Source organism: Manacus vitellinus, unplaced genomic scaffold (genome assembly GCF_001715985.3).
Source record: "Manacus vitellinus isolate BGI_N305 unplaced genomic scaffold, ASM171598v3 scaffold_0_pilon, whole genome shotgun sequence".
Taxonomy (NCBI): Eukaryota; Metazoa; Chordata; class Aves; order Passeriformes; family Pipridae; genus Manacus; species Manacus vitellinus.
Window position 1 is genome coordinate 55,576,432 of NW_021938789.1, and position 15,799 is coordinate 55,592,230.

The following is a 15,799-nucleotide window of genomic DNA, read 5'->3' on the forward strand; positions in this document are numbered from 1 at the left end:
GAAAGAAACTAGTAGTGGTAAGTGAAGAAAGGAAGGGAAGAAAATTGGGGAAATTTGGTTTCTCACTGCATTTGCTGTGATGGTCTACTGAGAAGACACATTTTGTATTATATATGCATTACTAGGCATACACAGCTCCTCACTTTCCACAGGAGTGACTGTAACTTAATAGTCACCCTGAGCAGAGCAATAGACTGGTGAATTTTATGAACTGGAATACATTTTACAATTTATTATGTTGTCCTTGTATGCAGTCCATGCTTATAAAATAATAGAAGTATGATATGTTTTAATGGCCTAGATCAATACTCACATTCCTCTGTACATGAGATATACCAAATGAATCACTACAGAGCTGAGTTCCTCCAACTGTACAGCAGGAATGAGAATACACAGCACAGCACAGAGGTCTATAAGACCTTGTACCCAGGGCAAAACAGCTCTGAGTTCATGTTTTACACAGTGTATATTGAATTCATACAAGGTTCCCTTCAGCGCCCTGTAAGTAATCACACATGTAGGTAACTTCTAATTCCTTCACGCAGAAAATGCATTCACACTCACCTGCATAAATCTCTTTGATCATATCTCCTCTGGTGCTACCTGACACCACATCACTAGAGACGTTTAAGAAATGTCAGCGTAAAGTGAATAAAGAACTGGCCTGATGCTGAGATAATTGTGTTACAACATAAAGCAGTTATAAAACAAGAAGCTACTGAGACAAACAGCGTCACTCACTAGAGATCGAAGTCTTAGGTGAGAGCATAAGCATCCAATATTTCTTTACCCTGTTTCTGGCACTTTATCTTTTCAACCTTGAGTGAAATCACTCAGGGTAGGAAGAGCTGGGAGAAAGAAACAGTGCTGATACAACAAAACACCTCGTAAAAATCCAGGCCAGCATCCAGCTGGGAAGCGATTGCAGTAGCATCACAGGGAGAAAACGTGTCTGTGAAATACAAACACCACAACTGGATCTCAAATTTTCATCACGATCAAAGCATCTGTATGTCAGAAGCTGTAAAAGCATACAAGACTCAGCAGCAAATACATGATCTAATTTCGGGCAAAACAGAACTAGGAGGCACTAAAATTAGGAGGAGGAAAGTAGACATGAAGGGAAGATAAAGAAAATCCTGAAAATTCTCTGAGCTGTCCAGTGGCACAGTCCCCAAGGGAACTGCTGCCTGGAACTGTGAACATACCACAGAGGCTTGGCCTCTACCTCGCCTGCTGCTTTGTCATCCTCTTCTTCACTCCACTCCTCCCTTACAAGAAGCTATTCTTCAAAACAGAACATTGACTAAAGACATGCCCCAGTTTTAGGAATGACCTTCCCTTTGCCTGCAGTGCTGCTATCAAATCTGCCTTTTCTGGACAAGGACTTTTTATTTTTAAAAATGGTTATCTGTCTCTCCAGGGGTCAGGAGGATTATCTTATTATTATTCAAACAGCTCTTTGAAGACTGAAAGGATTGAATCAATACTATTAGTATAATTACTGAGAGCAGAGAGGAAAACGTGAAATGAGAGTAGCCAAAGCAGACTAGAAAACTAACAGTAATTGTAGTTCTCAGATCTTTCTGCTCATCCTTGAATTCTTTCCTCTCCCTCAATGCTATATGATGTTGGTATCCAGTGAACATCTGGGCAATTTGACAACCAATCTTTTGGCCTAGGGAGCCTTGTTTTGCTACCCAGACCACACTATCATTCACATGATTGGCTCCTGGATCATGGATAGAGAAGCTGTGTTTGCCTTAAACCAAACAGATGCAAACTTCTGAGGACCTGGAACTGTCGCTGTACCAACCCCAGGAGAGCCTCAGCACTTGCACCCATCATGTTGCCTCTAAGCTGCTTCACTAGCTGACCTTAACGAGCTCTCTTGTCTGGAGGAAGCATCACAGTCACTTTCTTTTCAGCAAATATCTTCATGATGGTTCCTCATCCCTGTGCCTCCTAATCACCGGGCAAATCCCTCGTTCTCAATAACAGGACGCAAATTCCTTGGCCTGTCACAGCATATTTAATGCTTTTTGTGAAAATTCACAAGACAAATGTGGATCCTCAGGAAAGTTCCACATGACTTTTTAATTCAGAGAGATGAGGGAGCCAGCTGCCTTGCTGCAATGCTGCTTTCTTTGTCATAGCCCAGACAGGCAAGACTCTTCACCTCACCCCACAGGATAACCACCTATGTCAAATGCACTGATCCAGGAATGAAACAGGGCTTTTCCCTTCATGAGAAAAAACCACAGCAGCTGTTTGACCTCTATTTAAACCAGGATTGCTGCAGTTACAATGAAGATTCCAAACTAGCCCCTGGTGCTGTTCTCACCATCTCACACGCTCCTGAGACTATACTCTGAGAGGTATTTACAAATCCTAAAACAAAACAAAATGGAAACAAATGCTTCAAATCCTAATTTAAAAAATAACCCCACATGGAATTAAAAAAAAAAATAAATTATAAGTACAAGTTCTAATTTAAACAAGAATCAAATGGCAACTGAAGATACAATAGACAGAACTACCTGTACATAAAACACCACTAGATTTAAATACAGCACAGCACGGCTGTAAACTGGAAAGTTTTAACAGAATCCCAGGACATCTCCCAAAAATATGCTATAATCTATGCCTAGTCCCATAAATCGTGATAATCTCAATATATATATATTCATATCAAGTGGCAAATCCAGCATTTCTGCTTATTTGACATTACCACCCAAGTACATCTCGTGCACAATGGGTACAGTGAATGTGCTCCCTGTCTTCACAGGCATGTAGCTCTGTACTTGGGCTACAAAAGGTAAATTAAAGTATTTATTACTGCCTTATTATATTTCATTCGTGAACATAAATATTCAGAGCATGAAAAAAATTCATGAAATAGCACTATCATTTTAAGTTTTTTTAAAAAAATCCTGTCCCACTTCAGTGAGAGGGGGAAATGGATCAATTTATCTGTCACTTAAAAAGCTTCTTAAAAAACACTAATGTTCAAAGATTAACCTTTATGAATTATTAACGCTTCCTGATTTGAAAATGTGTTTCAATAATTTCATGCATTTCCAGTACTGGAATTCCTCCATCCTTCATCTGAAAATATATACTCTCAACACAGTATCTTAAAAGTTCTCTGAAATTTTCAGTGATGTTGTCACTCCTGTAACTATATTTTTCCTTTACTGAAATTTGACTATTCTGCTCTGTATAAACAACAAGAGGAATGTAGGAAATAATGACGACTTGACCAAATGCACACAGTATGACAAAGCATACTGGCAGAGAATGGTAATGTCTGATCCCCAAACTCCTACAGAATTTCAAATGTGGGCTTTGTCACCTTTAATATGCTCAAGAAAGAAGGCCTGCAATTTGCCCACATTTTTCATATAATTGCTGCCAGTTATGACTGGGATATACATGTTCAAATAATCCTGTCAAATTGGTCTTCAAAGAAAAAAACTTCAGGCTTTTCAGCAATTTTTATAGAACTTAAATTTGTTTCACATCTAACTCACAGCACTTCAACAGGAGACCCATTGCTTAGCAAGAAACTCCAAGACCTGACAGGATAAAGATGAACCAAAATTTGCAAGTAGATTAATAATAGACAGGGAGAATGTTTCTATTGTAAAAGAGTGCTTTTCTATTGTGTCTATTCTCTCACTTTAATTATTCTTGGAATAACCAGGGAAAGAAATAGTGTGAACAGTGTAATTACCATGGTTAAATCCCAGCAGAAACAGATCATTTTCCACTGAGATGAAAAGGGATAGCATGTAAAAATGCACAAGAATCATGCAAGTAGCTCTAAAATGAGCTGCTGGAAGAAAAAAGAGTGGTGAAGAAAGAATCTAGGAATAGCACTGAGAAGGCTTTCAGAGGAAAAAGGTTTGAAAGCAAAAAGAACAAACAAACAAACTGAAAAGACAAGGGACTAATAAACAGATTTTCCTATTGATCACAGCTCATGTGCAGAAGACAGGAACAAATGAGCCCTAAGCCTGGCCTTGCTACCAGGTTCTTGTGTATTCCTCAATCCTTTATTACGAGTTAGATCTCCAAATTTAACAACACTTGTTCTAAATGTCAAAGTTATAACAGTCCAAGATATCACATACACAGGTAATACTTTTATGAACAGGTACCATCTGAAAAAGAACCTACTCCTGTGAGATGCTGCAGAAGATTAATTAGTCAAAGTTTATGGTGATCTCATACCATCTTTTCATTTGCAGCTGAGTATCTTCCCTTCCTGATGCAAATTCAAAGAGAAAATAAAACCTAGCCACTTCCTAGAGGCATTAAATTAAACTTCAATGTTGGAAACAGCTCTGAATTTACACTGAATGAATCTCCAGTGGTAAATGTGCAAGACCATGACTACTATTGTCAGACAAAAATGAAGAAAAGCTAATTGGAAAGAAAAAGACCAAAACTTCAGGTAACCATCTCAGCACAGCTGAATGAAAAATTCTTCCCTCTCAGAAATTTGTTTTTCCCTACTAGAAAAAAAAAAAAATAAATAAAAAGCTGTTCCTTAGATAAATGTCAGTGGCAAAACTGCCTGAAGGTACACAATGAATCACATCAAAACTATTTTTAATACACTCCAAAGTCAGAGCACAATCTCCAAACTAACTCAAATTTGTATTTGCCTTCAGCACAGGTGGTCCTGGCATTTTATGACTGGTGAAAATGACCTATCTTTTAAAGAATGCATAGAGAAAAATACTCAATTACTATCTGCATCAGGTAGTATCAAGAAAGTTAATAGATTTGAATAAACTATATATTTTAAGTTCTAATACTCTGGAATTAATTTTTTTATACATTGAACTGTATGCTATTGGATCTCATTCTTAATAGGCTGCTTTACTACGAATGTTAACGACTCCATTAACATGCAAAAAGAATGAAAATCCTGGTTAAAAGCAAAACTCTAACTTCAGGAGAAATGTATGAAAGATCAACATCTAGATCCTGTTTCAGGATACCACAGTGCCACAAAATGAAGGTAAGCAACAATTTCTATAACAGTTTAATTCAATTTAGGGGAAAAATTATTGTTTTGGTCACGTAAGAGGAACAAATTATGTAAACAAAATAATATTTAGTCAAGTTTTTACTTATTTGATAAAAAATTTTCTTACATTCTACCCATGCTAATTTTTCCTGTATCAAAGTACATACGGTGGAGATATGAAAAGCTGTTCAGGACTATGGAATAACTTGCTCAACTGAAACATTTGTATTTATGATAACCTTAAAAAAACTATGTAATTTGCCATTGAACTGAGCCAGCTAATTTACCATACATGGTTATTCAGGACCAGAATCACATAATCACCCATATTGGAGGGTGCCTTGGGAAATCAATTATCCAACATCTCTAATCAAAACAAGGACAGTTGCTTCAGTTGTTTGTAAAGTTACAATGCTCAATCCCTGCCTTGGTTTGTATTTGCATATTAATACAGTAGCCACACAACTAAAAATACTATTACTCTAAAAAATGTAAGAGGCTTAGTTCTGGAGTGCAAGTCTGTGGCCATGAGCAGATTACACTGTAAATTCTGCAGCTACAAACCAGCTTATTTCTCAAACAACTAAAATCCGGATTCCTTGCCTTCTGAAAAGCTTTTCTCCCTTCTAAGCTTTAACATTTGTAAATTTTAATTACTTCCATAACAAAAACACTGCCAGAACTACTCATCTTGAGGATGCAAGCAGGATGTATTGCAAAATCACTGCAAATTGTTCGTACCAAATGACATTTATATATTGTTTTAGAAAACACAGAAAATATTTTGATACTTTCTGGCTTCTGTTGATTAAAACTCTAAATATAAGAGAGAAAAGTCTTACTGGAGTAAGAAAAGGCCCTGTGCTTCTGATGATCAATAAATAAATCTAACATGATGCAAGACTGGAAAGAACAGCTTGTCTGCTTGCTGAGCCATAACCACTCACCTATGCTGCTGTTGTTTAGAACCTGCCATGCTAGTGCAGAATGGCTAAAGAAAGATTCCTTTAGAGTTAGGCAGACACAAACCCATCAAAAGTGGGTGTTTCCTTGCTCTAGTCTAACCACAGTTAACGCTGGGTAGAAGTTCTTCAAACTACAAGCCTACAAGCTGGTGCATACAACTGCACAGTGCTTTCCCCTTTAGCCTCCTTGGCTGCCTGCAGGCACATGGACACTGATATGTTCTAATAATCCCACATAAGCTTGTTTTCTGTTCTTCAAATAGGTATTTCTCCTTAAGAACTACATCAGATTCAGCCATGAAGCTCTTACATTAATCAAGCCCCCAACTACACAAAAACTGAAGTGTAGCACGTGCGCTTTCACTGATGCTCAACTTCTTCATGTCTGACACACAATTTGCAAGAAACTTGAGCTTACTATATTTAGCAGCTACACCAAAAATAAAACAAAGGGAAATAAAACTATCCATTACTACAAGGAATAATAATGATAATTACTTATCCACTGAATACAATGAAAGTTCCAGGGTCTGACAAAACAGTGAACTATTTAAAGAAAGCATATCTACTGCTGCCAAGTGGTTTTGGTGCAATAGTGTTATTCAGTTTTCCATATGCAAAACTAGAAATATAATAGCTCATTAATGCAAAAATACAGAATCATGAAGGCTACTGTTAGCTTCTTATTATACAGATAACTGTAAACTACCACATTAGGAAAAAAATTACAGTTTTGTGAACTTTGACTGGAGAGGTAAGGAGTGATTGAAACAAAGTCATGTTCCCTTTAGGCTCCTGTATGCAAGTAAAGCAAGGAACAGAGTGTTAAAACACAAAGGTTAAGCATCAAAAGAAAGTAACTTTTTTCTTTGTTTCTTTTTGTTCTGTAGAATTGGAACAAAGTGACTTTGATAAAGTCAGAGGAGGGGAATTTCAGATACAGTAAGTAGAAACACTTCTTCATGTACAATTCTTTTTAGACCACAAAACTAATATATTGTTGCAGAAAGTACAGCAAGGTCAGGTATTTGATAAAAGCAAGGCTGTCCGGATCTATAATCACAGACATAAAATGGTTAGGTTTGGAAGGGACTTAAAGATCTTCTAGTTCCAAGCCATGAACAGGGATGCCACTTACTACATCAGTTTGCTCAGGGCCACATCCAGCCTGGCCTTGAACACTTCCAGGGATGGGGCATCCACAACCTCTCTGAGTAACCTGCGCTGGTGCCTCATCACCCTCACAGTAAAAAAATTCATCCTAACATCTAAACTAAACCTACTCTCCTTTAGTTTAAAAGCATTGCCCCTTGTTCTGTCACCATCTGCCTGTATAAAAAGTCCCTCTTTCCTTTTTATAAGCCCCCTTAAGGTCCTGAAAGGCTGCAATGAGGTCTTCCTTAAGTCTTGTCTCCAGGCTGAACAAGCCCAGCTCTCTCAGCCTGTAATAGCTAATGGTTACAGCAAATAAGATATTCTGACTCAGAACTTCAATTAGGGTCCTCCCATCTGAGGCCTACTGTGCAGAAAAGTCCTATTATGGTTATTTACAGATAACCTAAATGACCAATCCATGTATTACTTTGAAAGAATTTGGACTGGAAGATCAGAGATGAGTATCATGATGTGATACATTGCCATGGTAAGGGTAAACATGTATTTACATGAGGTACTTTTACTAAAGAATTTAAGAAGTACAAGAGCACAACCTTATCCTGCTTTTGACTCCCTAAAGGTAAGTGCAAAAATAATTCTCAAGCTCTTCCATTTAGCTCCTTCTTATCTAATTTTTCAATAATGCTGCAATCCATATCTTGCTCTTCTAATGATTTTGGTTTCTCTTTCAGCTCTAACTCAATTACCAGAGCTAGAAACCTCCTGATGTCCAGTGTCAAGCTTTCTTTAGGCTCACAACAAAATAGCAAGGTAAATGCTACTTATTTTGTCCAGCTCTTCACACTTGATTAATTCTATTCCCTATAAATCATTTGCCTTATATTCATCCCATTTAACTACAAGCCTGGAAGAGTATAGGCAAATACATATTTTTTGAAGCTTCACGCACACATACCATCGTATCAGTAGCAATAATAATCACACCCCTTTACATGTGTTCATAATGCACATGGTCATCTAAAGAAGAGAAAGCTCTTAAGGGAGATATAAACCCACATGCCCTTTCTGTTCTAGGAAAATCTCAGCCACTTAGTGTGTGCCCAAGGCACAAATGCTTCCTAGAGCTCCCATGTGGACAGTGCAGCTTCACATTAGCCTCAGTGGAGGCCCATACTCATAAAGCATAACACAGCCCTTGCACAGTTCCACTGGAGCACTGGCTTTTACTCTCCCAAACTAGAAATGTAAACATGAATGAAAAAATGTAGAACTCGGTCATATGCCAGGGCTCTAGAGTTCTGGATTAGGGTTTCAGGGCTTTAACATGTTTTTTGGGTTGCAGCCTTTATCAAGGGCTCAACGAGGAATCATTTTCTTTCTCTGAAACATCTGTTGGCCAGTAAAATTCCAATTACACGTAGCTCTTTTCTTACAGCAGGCAAGGAATATACAGCATAAGAAGGCAATTGCTGTTTGAATGAGCAATAGACCAGTGAACATAATGGGGTTTTAGAGTCATTTCCTAAATGTAAACAAGTATAAACCTCTCCTGATCCAGACAGAAGCTTAGCAGCGCCTTGCATAATTTTACTCTCCGTTCCTATCTTCTAGGCTTCTAAACACAGATGAATATTATGAAAAATAGACATAGATAAAATATATTCATATATAAAGTATAATAATACATTTCTTGTTCTCTTGAACCTCGTAAAGGCCATGTGTCCAGAAAGCATAACCAGACAACTCTGCTGCCTACTTTTCAATGCCAAGCTGAAAATGCTGTACTGAAGGACACTGATTTCCTGTATCATCACTAAGTTTGAGACTGTTTCCCAAACAGCAGCAGATGCCCAGAGAATCAGATATGACTGTCCCTTAGTGTTTTCTGATGTAATTTCCAGCTCCCATAGAAAATGCAAATAGGACAAATCAACTTAAACCCAACTGACCTGGCATCACTTAAAAGGAATTATGCCGCTGTGAGACAGCTGATGGATTCCTCTTCTCCATTTCAAAGTGGTAACATGGGCAACTGCAACATGCAATCAATGTCATGAAGCTGCTCCACACAAAAATGACTTGCTATCCAGAAAAACCAACTGATTTTAGACAAGAAATTTGCTTCACATAGTTTTCAGCCTCTTGTAGAGTACAGAATAGTTTTCATACCCTATGCTACATAAATCCTTTGCAATAATGTGCATAGTTAATGTATTTCCAAGGTAATTGACTGTTTACTGCAAATCTTATGATAAACCCCACACCTTTTAGACCTCCTTCCCCCCTGCTCCAAGTACAGTGTGCTAAGCAAAAGTAGGAGGTAGATGTTGTACAAAACCAGGGTTTTTGTAAAGACCTCAAGAGCTCCTACACACACATCTGACAGAGAATAAAACCAAAACACCAGAAAAATAAATGATATGTTCATTCAGTCAGGAATAGTGGCTTGGGTGCCTGGCTTTAATCCACCTACTGAAAACTACTATAAATAGAATGGGTCAAATCCCTAAACAAAACAAAAGTTCAGGAAGACTGTTTCTGTTAAGGAAGACTTAACAGAAACTCATCCTTGTTTCCCAGAAACAAAGGAACAAAATAGTTTTTCTTGCATAGCCAAGTGCTTTCTTTTTTTTGCATTTTGTTTTTGAAGCCAAACATCCTGGAGTGTAGAAATGAGCAGTTGAATAAACTGATATATTTCCCTGTGAAATCTAGGATTTTTATAATCTTTTTTTTTTTTCCCCCTAAGATTTCTCTTTTCTAGGACACATTTGTAGGTTTTGGTGTGAAATGAAATGGATACATGAATAATAACAGATTCCATGTTCTTTTGAGTGACAGGGAGCTGCGGTGGGCTGAAATTTGTAAATGATGGTGCGAAACGGGAAAAGGAACGCATTTCTGAAACAGGAGGAGCCTTTAAAGCACTTGTAAGCGTGGCTATGAAAGTAACCTTACCCCTTCTCCACCTCTCTGCATGAGCACAAACACTTTTTATCAGTTACTCTGTGTCTCCCCTGAGCTCTTTGTCCTCAAAACGCTTTTCTTCGGGGCAAGGCAAAGGGGAAGGCTTAGATTTGTGTTATTTAAGTACCTACAACTACCAACATACAAATTGGAGCCTTAAAAAAACCCCACATCAGATCCAGACCTCACAAGAAGTGTTCTATAACACTGGATTTTTTTGAATTTTATTTTTTAACCTTGATAGCACATCAACTTGAATAACAATCTTCCAGAATGCATTGTTTACCAAACCAGTTGCTATTTTCACAAGATATTTTGTTTGTATCTTTCCTGTGTTTTTTTTTTCGTTTGATATCTGGGGTTTTTGTTTGGGTTTTATTTGGGGCTAACAGTAAAAGGGTCTTCTGGTATTTTATTTTGGCCTGACCTGACCCCCATTAACAAATCTGATTAAATGCAGAATTTAAATCTATGCCACGGCCTTTGATAGCAATAATACCTCTACTTAAGAAAAATTTGACTTTTATTAGACCCATTTGCATTATGAAAAGATCTTTAATATAATAATACTTCAGGATACTTGCAACAATGAATAAGAACTAGCCACACTGGTTAGCATAAGATGCTTAAAATCTGGCTAACTATCACTGCTATTTTCTTGTTCTAAACTTTATATTCAGCTGCCATTTGTTGTTACCTAACAAACCCTTATGTGAGTAGTACAAGTGAGGTTTCAGCCTCCTTGCATTAGAGGAGAGCACACCTGAAAGATGCCACATTCAGCCACTGCAATTCAAGTGAAAGGTACCTGTAGGTGACTGCCAACACACTGTCAACTGGACAGGCTGAGACAGCTCTTGTCCTGCAGCACCTCAGGGTAAACTCTGGCATTTCTGCAGACATTTCTAAGCAGGATACCAATCATTTCCATGCAGAATGAAACTTTTAGCTTGCCTTCCTAATGGAATACAGCTTGTCTGTTCATCCTTCGACTTTAAATAACTTTTGAAAGGGTAATTAATCAGGAGTGAGAAATACAGAGAAACCCAGGTTTTACTAGTATAAGTGTTCATGAATTCATTCAAGTGAGTTTATGGACATCTTGTCCTCTAGGATGCTTAATGAGTCCAACAAATTTGCTGCAGTAGACAGCTGGCGAGACACAATGTTATAAAAACCTTTCTGATTGACACAAAACAGGTTTAAACAGAAGGCAGACATTTTATACTGTTATCAGTTTTCTACAAGTACACATAGATATGTGCAGTAATACAACATAAATAAAACTATTCGGACACTTTCCAAAATTGAAACTTAATCAGCAGAAATGCCACTTATTCACCACAACACAGCAGAAAAAAATGTTGTCCTGTTCTTCTTCTCATGACTCTAGCCTGTTTCTCTAAATTACAGGGCTAAATCTCTGCAATAAAAATGCATCAAAATTAATCCTTTGTACCAGCTACTTCTACTTTGCTCACATAGGAGTTAAGTATCCTATGCTACATAATTTAAATGAAACACATTCTTCGAAATAACGAGAATCATTTCAGCAGATTACTCTGAGTTGCAATGTACCAGACTGATCCTGCCTCAGTCCTATCCAAACCCCTTTTTATTTCAGTTTCCTCTCAAAATCTCTCAGGCCTTCTAATTTATAGCAACATCTTATCTGCAGGTAGCATGTCTTTGTAATTTACAGCTGAAGATACTACCTTTGAATAAAAGAAGATTCAAGAACAGTGTTACGTTCTGATCATGTAAATTTATGTCTCAAGAAACACCAAAAAATTCCAAACTGAGCACAACAATTCTTGGCAGACCAGATATGTGAGATATATACATGTTTGTGAATGACATGATTTCAGTATCCAACATAGCATATTGGAGATATTCCTGAGCTGAAGTGTACTATTTATCCTCAGATCTAAGGCAGAATTCACACAGCTTCAGCACATTTAAAAATATTCTGAGTCACGTATGGTGAGAACTTCAGTGTTCTTTCTCATACCTAAAATATGTAAATAATTACTTCCTTGTTAATTTAAGCCCCGTGCATCCAGCTGATAGGGATTATGGTCTCAGAGGACTATTTTTGTTTTGTTAAGCACATATATCCTACCAAAATGTACAAGAAATGACTTTTGGGGAGGCAGGGAGCCTGCATGCTTCAGCCTAGATCCTCCCTCCATTAGCCATAACCTGTCAACTCCACCATTTCAGTGAGTCTTGTTGCTGTTGATTTGCTGCTGGACATGTTAGAGAACACGAATACTGAGTAAAGCTTCACTAGACACAAAATGAAAAGGGAACAAAGGCTTTTTCTTGTACTCATCTATGTGTCTTAATAAGCACAGGTTGAGTCTGTCTTGCATTTTGAGCTGCCATCAATTCCTCTGTAACACAGGTTCATGAGAAGTTCTGTCTCTTCTCTAACCTCTCATAGACAGGTATGAACAGACCTGAACATGATCATGACAGTGCTGCTTGCACCAAAATTAATTCCTGGTACAGGCTTTGCACCTGTGCTCCCAGGTTGACCTGAAAGTGATGCCAGGCAGAACATCTACAGCAGCATTAACACCTCCTCTCCAGCAACACCCAAGCATTGTTTAATGGCAGATCATCTTAAAATGACAAATTGGGCACCCAGAAATGGAAATAGAATCATAGAATCATTAAGGTTGGAAAAGAGCGTAAGATCATTGAGTCCAAACATTAAATGCCTCATTTATTCCAACTTCCCACGCATTAACTTAACATGCAGCCAACAGTCATACCTCCAGTAGGATCAGTACCTAGGAAGCCAAGTTTACCCAGTCACATTCTATTGTGAACTTAATTGACTATGTTTATCAAAGTAAACAGACCACAAAGCAAAAAGCCAAGTTAAACTAAGAAAACGACTCACCAAGTGAAAAAAATAGAAGTAGGCTATGTAAGATACAAGAATGCTTTGTGATTTTCTGCAGCTGTTCTCAGCACTGCTTAGCAAATTCATTTAACACAGAATGTCATTCAGAGCTGTTTTTAGTCCCTGTTAGCGTTTTAGCACATTATAACGATTAATCATTTTTTATTAATGTAAATATGAACTAAGAACAGTCACACTGTACTGAGTACTGTTTTATATTAAGATAAAACTCATGTTTTATATTAAGATTTACACTGTTATTATATTCTGTTTATAATACTACACATCCATACTACAGAGAGAAGAATATTACAAGTGTATTGAGATCTTGATTTTGCAAAAATTTAAATACAGGCCTAAAGGGGATACCAGCATGTGCAATATTCTCTAAACCACAGAGGTAAACATGTACATAAGGCTTTGCATAGGATTCACAGTTGCACAGTCATGCTTACAGAAGGGAAATAATACTAAAATTAGATTTAGAGGTGAAACTTCACAGTAAGATATACAACTAAATAGTTCAGGTCTACCTCACCATGCCATCCAGGCTGTCAAGCACACCTCATTTCATCCAGTACTTTTTTAAAGATTCTTTCAGTGGTCAAATCAAAACCTGCTCTGTCATAACACTCACAGGCATTTTTCATAAATGAAGTCTATGATCACAATCAGGTCTCCCTTGGAGAAGGCAGACTAAAAACAACATCTACAAACAACAAATTACAGAACACCTTCAGAAAGTGTTTTCTTTCCTGTACTCACTGTCCTCTGATTACTTTGCATGCATTTTTACAGTATACTCATCACAGTGTAATATGAACATTTCAGAAACATGCAATATCTCCAAGTAGCTCACTTCTTTCACAGGGATTTTCGTTTTTATCAAACTTGTTTTCATCAGTTATTAGGTGGCCCGAGATGCCTTACCAGGGATAGGGTAGTCTGACAGCGAAGTTTTACATTTTGTCCAGGTGACACACTTGTAATTGTTCTGAGGTCTTCCTGGGGAGAGCTGCAAGTCTGGGGAGCACTGCTCAACAAATGCGGTCTGTCGAAGTTTCGCCTCTGTCCCAGGAGAAGACAGCTGTCAAAGGAGTTAAAGACAGGCAGGGTTAAGGAAGCCTGGGTCTGAGTTGGGACAGTTAGCTCATTTTGGGAGCATTTGCTCCATTGTACCATGCTCCAATTTGAAACTGTACAAGAAGCAAGGAATACTGAATGGTCCATTTTCTCTCATTAAAGTAGCTGTTTTCTTTCAAACCCTCTGCAGCCCTTCTAAGGCCAGTACTTTCATGAACTGGTATAATCTGTTGGGTTAAAAAGCCTGGAGGTCACTACAATGCATTGTGATAGTCAGAGACTGCAATACCTGTCAGGGGTAGAAAACATTTCTGTTGTTGTGGACCTTTAGGATAGAGAACAGTCCAAAAGGCAAACAAGCAATTCATTATTCCTTAAATGTGCCATTAGACAAGATTAAGGAATCCACATCCTGGATCTTTCTGCACAATCCTGGAAGGCTTACATGAAAAAGACAATTCCTGATTTGGAGAAATAAAGAAACTTTCGGAGGAAAGGTAAATTAAACTCCCCAAAACATCAAGGTAGAAATAATCAGGAGTAGAAATTCAAGAGAAGCAAATGATAAAACTTAGCAGCTCCATATAGGTGAGGAAGGGATATATTAGAAAGATGTGTTGTTGTTCACTCTAAGAATAATACTGACACTTCAATTTCTACCAATTACAAGAGCTGTTTACCTTTTCCTGGTCCTGCCAACTGCACATTTACATCTTTCTCTTTTGCTTTGCATTTGTCCTGGACAAATGCAGCAGGTCTTATAATCTAGAGAACAGAAGACAATGGCGACCAACAGCCTTGCAACTTCTTCCATTAACTTATTCTACAGGATGTTTAAATGCCACTTTCACACACAACTTGGTAAAATATGCACTTCAGACCATCATATGGCACATTTACCCCCACATGTCCTTGGCCTTCTACAAAGGCTTGTATGCCACATCTGATTTAAGACAAACTTTAAAAGGAACAAGCTGCTGTTAGAGGCCTTTAAGACACCCTTAGATGACAATGAAAAACACAGAAGGATTTGTACATTCAAGAGCCTCTACATCTTCAAACCAGTTTCTATGATCATACTCTGCTTTCTATACAGCCATGGACAAGGAAGCCCATGTCACAAACCACTGTGCAAAGTCAAGAATAGAAGATCAATAACCTTTCCCTTTTTTATCTTACAAGTGATTTTACCACTACTTTGAGTTAAATTCTGATATTCCTGGTAACAGTGCTATAAAAAACATTGCTGAAGAAGACACCAGTAAATTATCCAATCTATATGCCTGCCCGAGAGCAGGATCAACTGTAATTATTTCTGACAGATATTTTCATAACTTGTTCCTCACAACGGAACATGCCCTTGCAATTTACATTACATTCAGTGGAGAATTCCTGTTTACAAAGAATAAAATCTGTAGCATCAGAGGAACACCACTCAATAGAAAGTTAGGCTTACAAAGATATAAAAGAATTCACAGAAAGTTTATATACCAATTTAATTGCCTGTAGAAAGGTTAATCAGGATTATGTACACTTCTATGATGAACCAGTATATGCCCTCTAGAAAACTTTGAGAGTTTTAGCTGTTAATGAAGAGACTGTATGTTTAGTATACTCAAGTCAGTTGCTTTACACATGACAAATATAATTTTAAACAGTCACTGCATTTGTACACCATAATCTGACGAAACAGACCATAATCAACCTGACCAC

The 15,799-nt window shown here is 37.7% G+C and overlaps 1 protein-coding gene across 9 annotated transcripts in view; it reads right to left on the bottom strand.

Annotated features, from left to right (window-relative positions):
- MAPK10 (mitogen-activated protein kinase 10) overlaps window positions 1–15,799 on the bottom strand; it is a 204,295-nt gene that overhangs the window by 88,279 nt on the left and 100,217 nt on the right. For 8 of the 9 annotated variants that reach the window (XM_018073715.2, XM_018073708.2, XM_018073732.2 and 5 more), the window contains one exon: window positions 13,934–14,090. In XM_018073715.2, coding sequence (XP_017929204.1) covers window positions 13,934–14,090 — 157 coding nt within the window. Of the gene's footprint in view, window positions 1–13,933; window positions 14,091–15,799 lie in introns of those variants that run through there. The other variant, XM_018073758.2, reaches the window with a different exon arrangement.